Source organism: Oncorhynchus gorbuscha, linkage group LG26 (assembly GCF_021184085.1).
Source record: "Oncorhynchus gorbuscha isolate QuinsamMale2020 ecotype Even-year linkage group LG26, OgorEven_v1.0, whole genome shotgun sequence".
NCBI lineage: Eukaryota > Metazoa > Chordata > Actinopteri > Salmoniformes > Salmonidae > Oncorhynchus > Oncorhynchus gorbuscha.
In genome coordinates, this window is record NC_060198.1 from 14738371 (window position 1) to 14747196 (window position 8826).

General features: G+C 47.6%; 1 protein-coding gene and 1 non-coding gene across 2 annotated transcripts in view; both read left to right on the plus strand.

Moving 5' to 3' along the window:
• LOC124015107 (ubiquitin carboxyl-terminal hydrolase 34-like) overlaps positions 1-7751 on the plus strand; it is a 58171-nt gene extending 50420 nt beyond the window's left edge. Inside the window, 13 exon segments of the mRNA XM_046330047.1 lie at positions 89-244; positions 866-1023; positions 1708-1786; positions 2326-2452; positions 3093-3200; positions 3383-3487; positions 3838-3962; positions 4390-4513; positions 4608-4687; positions 4896-5036; positions 5350-5496; positions 5750-5906; positions 6126-7751. Coding sequence (XP_046186003.1) covers positions 89-244; positions 866-1023; positions 1708-1786; positions 2326-2452; positions 3093-3200; positions 3383-3487; positions 3838-3962; positions 4390-4513; positions 4608-4687; positions 4896-5036; positions 5350-5496; positions 5750-5906; positions 6126-6886 — 2268 coding nt within the window. The 3' untranslated portion in view covers positions 6887-7751.
• On the plus strand, positions 3599-3732 carry LOC124016573. The gene has a single exon (XR_006835384.1). It is a non-coding gene; the product is annotated as a small nucleolar RNA SNORA44 (small nucleolar RNA).
• Positions 7752-8826: the final 1075 nt, after the last annotated feature.

Genomic DNA, 8826 nt, shown 5'->3' on the forward strand with positions numbered 1-8826 from the left:
TGTACAAAATGTTACAAGCAAAAACACAACCGCCACAGAATGAAGGTGGGAAAGGTCTGAAAGCCTGCCTGCGATGATTTACCAACAGGTGGTGCTGTTCAACCGGGGAATGCTGCCGGCGTACTACGGCATCCTGAGGATGTGCTGCGAGCAGTCGCCCGCCTTCACCCGCCAGCTGGCCTCGCACCAGAACATCCAGTGGGCCTTCAAGAACCTGACGCCGCACGCCAGCCAGTACCCAGGGGTGGGTGGTCCAGCTGACTGACTGACTCTGTCCCTTTGTGTGTAATGGGAAGATGACCTGATTTGACTGGGTGCTGGTGTGTGTTGTCTGTTCGTGTGACTCTCCGTCTGTCTTTTTTTTCTCTCTTACTGCGTCAGGTCGACATATCTTATGCCTCTGTTATACTGCCTGTGTCCATGACCCCTCAGGCGATTCATTAGTCCCTTGTGCTTTGTCCACTGTCATCCTCTACTTCACGTAGTCTCTCTGACTCCGGTATGAGGTTGATTTGCGTTTGTCTCTGTTGCCTCTCTGACCACTGTCTGGTGTGTCTGTCCCCCTACATCTCTGACCACTGTCTGGTGTGTCTGTCCCCCTACATCTCTGACCACTGTCTGGTGTGTCTGTCCCCCTACATCTCTGACCACTGTCTGGTGTGTCTGTCCCCCTACATCTCTGACCACTGTCTGGTGTGTCTGTCCCCCTACATCTCTGACCACTGTCTGGTGTGTCTGTCCCCCTACATCTCTGACCACTGTCTGGTGTGTCTGTCCCCCTACATCTCTGACCACTGTCTGGTGTGTCTGTCCCCCTACATCTCTGACCACTGTCTGGTGTGTCTGTGTGTTTGTCACCCTGCAGGCGGTGGAGGAGCTGTTCAACCTGATGCAGCTGTTTGTGGCCCAGCGGTCGGACATGAGGGAGGAGGAGCTGGAGGACGTCAAGCAGTTTAAGAAGACCACCATCAGCTGCTACCTCCGCTGCCTGGACGGACGCTCCTGCTGGACCACACTCATCAGGTAAAACGGAGGGGGTCGCCGTACGCGGAGGGGGTCGTGCACGCGGAGGGGGTCGTGCACGCGGAGGGGGTCGCAACAGTATAACTTTAGACCATCCCCGGGCGCAAACTAGGGACCCTCTGCACACATCAACAACAGTCACCCACGAAGCATCGTTACCCATCGCGGAGGGGATCGCGGCACGCACAGGGTGGGATGGCGAGCGCACGGGATGTAACAGTATAACTTTAGACTGTCCCCGGGTGCGAACCAGGGACCCTCTGCACACATCAACAACAGTCACCTACCAAGCATCGTTACCTATCACTCCACAAAAGCCACAGAGGGGATCGTGCACGTGCAGAGGGGATCGCACACACACACACTTGCCACCAGGATCATGTTCATCAGGCTGAATTGACTGAAACAGGGACTACCTGGAATGGTCCAATAGGACACAATCATTTGTTGCAAAACCTTTTTTATTTTTTTATTTATTCCGTTGCCCTAAAACACGGCCCAGATACGAAGCATCTGCAGAGTTAAAAGAAAGAAAAAAAATGAACTCACGGCAACTTAACCAGAGAGATGTCTGATGCCTTTTAGAGAATCATATGGGCACTGTCTTACTTTTGAGATGAAAGCACTGTGAGCTACGGTATATGTCCATGATATAGTGTTAACTGTGTTTTGTGTCCGTCGCAGTGCCTTCCGTGTGTTGTTGGAGAACGACGAGGACAGACTACTGGTGGTCTTCAACAGAGGACTCATCCTCATGACAGAGGTACGTCAAGACATTCTGCACTGATTATGGTTATTAGGCTTTATAACGAACCGTTCATACGTGGCTTCATTTCACTGGCTTCTATATTATCATTTTGAGTTAGTTGTGGGGTTGGGGGTAGTCTCGTGTTGCCACATTTCCAAGTCTCTTGTATCACTCGGCTAGTGGAAATCAAGGTTTGGTTAACGGGTTCAAAGGTGTAAATAATATTAGCGTTTAATGTATTATTCAGTATCCAATATAAAATATTCTCTATATTTTTTTTTTACGTTTCTCAATGTAAAGAGTGTCAGATGTTGCATAAATCGTTACCGGGCATTTGTCGTGCCCCCCCCCCCTCTCCATCCTGCTGTCTTTAACACCCTATACATGATGTTGGTAGTTTGAAGTTTCTTCATTGTGAACTGTATCCAGTAAAATAATATTTTACTATAAAGTGTAGGAACGTTAATTTCGTAGGCCGAGGGTTCTAGCGTAGGCAACGGTTTGTCATTTGATGTGCCCCTCTCGCGCTCTCCCTCACCCTCCGCTTCCTGCAGTCGTTCAACACCCTGCACATGATGTACCACGAGGCCACAGCGTGCCATGTGACCGGGGACCTGGTGGAGCTACTGTCCATCTTCCTGTCTGTACTCAAGGCCACGCGGCCCTATCTGCAACGCAAAGGTCAGCAAAAATGACCCTCCCTAATATATCCCTCCCCCTTCTCCTCTGGATGTTGTAACCGTAATGGGTTACAGAGTTCATCTTTACAGTTAATTTGTTCCGCTGTATCCTAAAAAATATTTGATTTGAGTTATTTACATATGTAAGAGTAATTGTACTAGAATTCATGTGGCGATTTGAGAGAGCTATGTACGTATTTATGTTGTATTGGATTACGCTATTGACTGCAAGTACCAGAATGCCTTTTTTTATTTTTTATGCGCCAGTTATGTGCAAGTCATTAATCGTGGCTTTTCCTGGCAACAATCTTTTTATTGTTCTGTAGAATCTAAAGTGGTAAAATGTATTATTACTAAAAAGAAGCTTTCATCTCGCCACCGAAGTCTCTAGTCAATTACTTTGAAGATAGTTATTCTACGCCGACCACCTACCTTGTAGCAAAACCTCATTTCCGAGTCAATGGGAGACAGAACATTTGACATCAATGCATGACTTAAGTGAAAGTTAGGATTCACCCCCCCCCCCGTGTGAATAAGCCCTTTGTTCTTCTGTCGGAGCCTTTTGTTTAGCTCAGTGACTTGCCTTTCTTTATTTAGGGACCCTGTAAAGTCTCTGTGTAACCTGTGTTGTTCTCCTATAGACGTGAAGCAGGCTCTTATCCAGTGGCAGGAGAGGATCGACTTTGCCCACAAGCTGCTCACCCTCCTCAACTCCTACAGCCCTCCGGAGCTCCGCAACGCCTGCCTGGGTAAGAACACGCAAACAGTTTGGATAATATTTGACCACATTTTCCCCTCTAAACTATTCCACATAGTATATACAATAGACCTTTGAACAATTCCAATCACTCGAGGGAGTACCTGTTGTTGTATGTAATATGAGATGTGATGTCACTAGTAGTTCCTGGTTATCCCCCCCCCCCCCTTCCAGATGTTCTGAAGGAGCTGGTCCTGTTGAGTCCCCATGACTTCCTGCACACTCTGGTGCCCTTCCTGCAGCACAACCACTGCACCTACCACCACAGCAACATCCCCAGTGAGTGCCCCCCTCCAGCTGCGACACTTGGAGCTCGTCTTATGTATTGACGAAAGTTAACGAGGACAAACGCAAGCGATCAGGGAAACAGTGCCTACGAATAATACCACACAGCATGCTATCCTAAGGACCCTGGCTCTGTTTGTAGCCTCTGGTTCTCCAAGTGCATGCCAGAGTACCGGGGGGAGTCTTTGACTGTCCTGGCCTCTCCGTGTCTGAGGCAGTCACTCAACTGTCCTACACATATCTAGAAAGGGACAACCACAATCTCCCATTGGCATAAATGTTGCTGTAGATTTGCGTAAGACCAGGTAGGATTTATCTGAATGTGACTCTCTTTTGTACACAAGTGTCCTTTGGGCCTTACCTGCCCTGCAGAGAGAACATCAAGCTGATGGGAGGCAAGAACAACATCCGGCCTCCCAGACCTGAACTCAACATGTGCCTCCTGCCTTCCATGGTGGAGACCAGCAAGGTGTGTGTGTCTCTGAATACTACCACTGCTTCATGTCTCTTGGCCAGTTTGTCATTTTCTTAACATAAAGACCATCTTTGGCACCAAGATCATGGCAAGTTTGATTGAACAGTGGTCTTAGTGCTAAAGAGGATGTTTTGGGGGAAATCTCACCGCAGGTTGTTGTTGTAAGGGAGATTGTTGTTGATAGCTTACCTAGCTGAGTAAAGGTTCATTTAAGATGAGACCCATCTGTCCTACCTGGTTACAGTCATGGTTGGATAAGTGGAAGCTGAAGTAAATAAAATGGTTTATGTATGCATGTTTCTTCGCAATTTCAAGGTCTGTTCATTTCATGTGTATATTTGCGCTAGTGTGGTCTTCCTGCTTTCTTCGAGAAGGATCATCAACTTCCATGTCTCTCGCTCTCTCGCTCTCTCTCTCTCAGGGTAAAGATGAGGTGTATGACCGGATGCTCCTAGACTACTTTCTCTCCTACCACCAGTTCATCCACCTGCTGTGTCGAGTCGCCATCAACTGCGAGAAGTTCACAGAGACCCTTGTCAAACTAAGTGAGTGTGTGTGGATGCGTTTCTAATGTTACTGTATCTAATGACTAAAAAGTGTGTGTTTGTCGCCAATGTGACCATGTCTCTTTGGTTCCAGGTGTCCTGATAGCGTACGAGGGCTTGCCTCTGCACTTGGCCCTCTTCCCCAAGCTGTGGACGGAGCTTTGCCAGTCTCCGGTAAATATCACACGCTTTCACACACACTAACACGCTCACTCCAATACAATCACACACACACACACACACACACAATACTTAGACACAAATGTGTACTATTTCTCTCACTTGCAAAACACGCTTAACACACATCCAAATCTACAAACACGCGTAACACACAAAATATAATTGGTCGTTGTCACCAACATCTTGCTGTGCTGTTCTGTAGTCGGCCCTGGCTAAGACCTGTGTGAAGCTTCTGTGCGAGGACCCGGCGTTCGGCGAGTACATCAAGTGCATCCTGATGGACGAGAGGACCTTCCTCAACAACAACATGGCCTACTCCTTCCTCACCTGCTTCCTGCACAAGGTAGCCATCTTGGAGCCACCGCTACCATCCGTTTACTTCAACGCCGACAGCCTCTGCTTTAGCCTGTTTTTATAGCGTGTCAGTTCATGTATGCATCCAATGTTGACGCTCCACCAAGGTGTCATGCTGGTCTGAGTCCCAGATCTGTTTTGCCGTCTTGTCAACTTCAAATGACCGCCATGATGTTGGCAAGACTGCATAATCTGATCTGGGACTCAGGCTAACCTTGCTACTAGTAAATGCCATGTTCATGGGCCTTTCGAGTGCATGACCGTATGTGTGTGTGTGTGTGTGTGTGTTTGTCATCTCTCAGGTCCAGAGCCAGGTGCTGTCAGGCCCCAGCTGCGCCAACCTGATCAGTCTGCTGGTGACCAACCTGCTGAACGAGTACCGCAGCCTACAGCCCGAGCTGGCCTCGCACCGCCTGGAGCTGAGCAAGACCAGCGGACTCCTCAACGCTGTCAGTACCCCTTATTCGTGCCCTTATTCACGCCTTATTCACATTCTGTTAGTGCACTATTCATGCCTTATTCTAATGCAATTCATGCCCTATTTACATGCTATTCATCCCTTTTTCACGCTCTACTTGGGCCTTATTCATGCTTACTCGTTAATTCCATAGTCATGCCTTACTAGATTGTCATTCCCTGTTCAAATGCTCTTCTCTACTAGATAATCACTGTTCTTTTGTCCCTCTCCCTCCCTCTCTGCAGGACCTGCGAGCGTTGGCGTTGATGTTGTCCATACACACCCCTCAGGCGTTGGACCCGGCTCTGGGTCCGGCCCTGCAGGAGTTGCTGTCCAAGTGTAGCGCCTGTGTGCAGCAACGCAGCGCGCTCGAACAGGAGGCCAAGGACCGCAAGGCCAAAGGTACGACACATACAGTGTACTGTCACAAACTTGGAAAAATTGAAACGCATTGAAGGTAGTCAATGTGTGGTGTCACTTAGTCCAACCCTGTTATCTGCTTACACTATGTGTCATTTAAACTCGTTGGGCTATGATGAATTGAAGTTGAAAATGCTAACGGTAGTACTTACCTGTACACAGATGTAAAGGTTAATCACCTGAGTTTCTTCTGTCTTTTAGCGGAGGAGGAGGGCGCCACCCCAGTGAAGCGCCGGCGGATGAGTAGCGACGAAGGCCCCGGGGAAGGAACCAGTGCCGGCACCAGCACCGGGGGTGTGACCGTATCCGGACCCACCTGCGCAGCCGCCACCACCTCCTCCCTCCCCCCATGTGTCGAGCTGAAGCCGGAGCACCAGGGGGCACTGACTCCCACCAGCACCTCGGACACAGAGACTCGGGACTCCTCGTCCCTCATCGACCCGGGAACCGAGCACGACCCGCCCTCACCGGATCCTACCGCTGCCACCAGTTGCAGCCAACCCCCTGGGGACGCCTCCCCCAAGGAGGAGAAGATGGAGTCTTCCTCCTCTTCCTCATCATCATCCTCTTCCTCCCTCCCGGAGACAGGAGAGTTGTCGTACGGCGTCAGCGGACAGGGAGGGGAGGAGCCGCAGTCGTCTCAGACGCAGCAGGCAGCCATGGCAGGAGCGGAGGAGGAAGAGAGGAGGGAAGCAACGGCGGCAATGGATGAGACAAAGGAGGAGAGGGAGACGGGCTCTAAGACTTGCGGAGGCTCGGAGGACCTGGCCTTCCCATCTGCCCTGAGCCTGGCAGGAGAGGGGCCAGAGGTCCCAGGGTGCAGTAGCCACGCCCCCTCGCAGGCTCTGACGAACTCTGCCCCGCCTCCGGACACCCTGGAAATGCTCTACAGGACAGTGGAGGCCACTATCGCCGTGGTTACAAAACTATCTGCGAAAGGGCCGTGCTCCGCCTCCACGTGACATCCCCATTATTGCTCTCAGCGCTATGAGCCCTTTTTAAAAATCTTTTTTTGTCTGTTTTTTTTTCTCTAAGTGTATTATGCTCTTTCGTTTAACACTTTTCTTTCCCTGTTTTCATCCTTTCGTTTTTGTTTTCCATTTTCTGTGTGTGTTGCGTTGGCCTCTGCTGATGTGCTTCTATCAGTTCTTGTGCTCCGGTTTGTCACGCAATCACTCCTCCCCAGCTTCAATGGCAGAAGAAGGCTCTAGACAGCATGCTCCCAAATGACTATAAACATGCACAGCCGCCGATCCATTGGACGAAAAATAATTATTATTTTTTTTACCGATTTCCGAGTTCTTTTTGAAGTGATTTATTTGTTTTGAGGTTGCTGTAACGGGGAAAGGTTTACAGGAATTTTAGTCTCTTCTGTATGCAATTTAATTTTATTGCATTTTTACTCTGTATAAAATGGTGTCCTCTGTGCCAGTTTTGTACCTGATGAGAGGCAAAAGTTGCCTTGCTTTTTTCTGTGGTTAATATCCAAACTAAGTTTACCTGTACATTAAAAAAAGAACCACAAGAAACTTGATTCTGTAAAGAATCTTCTCTAGTTGTTGCCTGGCGGTGTATATGAAAACTATATATATATATATAAAACTTTATATATATATATATATATAATGGTGCTTTATTTGACACGATATCTGTGGGTGAAATAAAGCAGTCTTGGTGTAACAGTTGGAGCTTTATTTTATTTACTGAAAATACATTCCATAATCTATTGTCATTCTTGCTTCTTCTGGTTGTTTTGTTTCTTTTTTAATTTATTTCGATTATAGGATCAATGAATAAAAATTGTAATCTGAATAATTATGAACTGAACCACAAATGAGCTATGATCATTTTGTTCTATAGCGTCCTCGCACATCCTGGATTACAATCTGATTGATTTAGCGTTGTGAATGATTTGTTTTAAAAGAGCCCCCCCGTACAGCCTTCACCGTGCTCGTAAGGTTTACTAGAATGTTTCCGGACTTATTCCGCCACACGTTACACTGCTGTGAAGAACCACAATCATTTTAATTGAACCGTGTCTTTATCAAATCAATCGTGTCCCATTTAGATGGATGTATGTTTTCAAGGGAAACCTGGTTCGTAGACTGCAGCAGTTTCGAGAGAAGTCTTTGGGTGGACTGCGACACTAATGGGCGCTATTATCAGCTCTGCTCTTGTTTTTAATTTTGCTCCGTCTGGTTTTGCTTTATACCGTAACAATCTTAACATATGGTGTAAGTCCTGCACAACCCAATGCTAGGTCAGTGTTTTGAAACAGTCTTGAAACAGTCTTGAAACTGTCCTTGAGAGGAGGACATGTGGTGTACTCAACGTTACCCAATCCTGGTCTTGAGAGACCAGTGTGGTGTGTGTGTGGTGGCATTTTATCATAATCATCCTCTCTGTAAAAATGTATTGATTTGTTACAGGGTTTACTGAAGGCCACTTTTACACAGGGATCCTTCAGGCAGCCGTGGAACTAATTTGTTTTATTTCACCTTTTATTTAACCAGGTAGGCTAGTTGAACAAGTTCTCATTTACAACTGCGACCTGGCCAAGATAAAGCACAGCAATTCGACACAGAGTTACACATGGAATAAACAAAACATAGTCAATAATACAGTAGAACAAAAGAAAGTCTATATACAGTGAGTGCAAATGAGGTAAGATAAGGGAGTTAAGGCAATAAATAGGCCATGGTGGCGAAGTAATTACAATATGGCAATTAAACACTGGAATGGTAGATGTGCAGAAGATGAATGTGCAAGTAGAGATACTGGGGGCTGTTTACAGATGGGCTATGTGCAGTGATCTGTGAGCTGCTCTGACAGCTGGTGCTTAAAGCTAGTGAGTGAGATCTGTGAGATTTTTGCAGTTCGTTCCAGTCATTGGCAGCTGAGA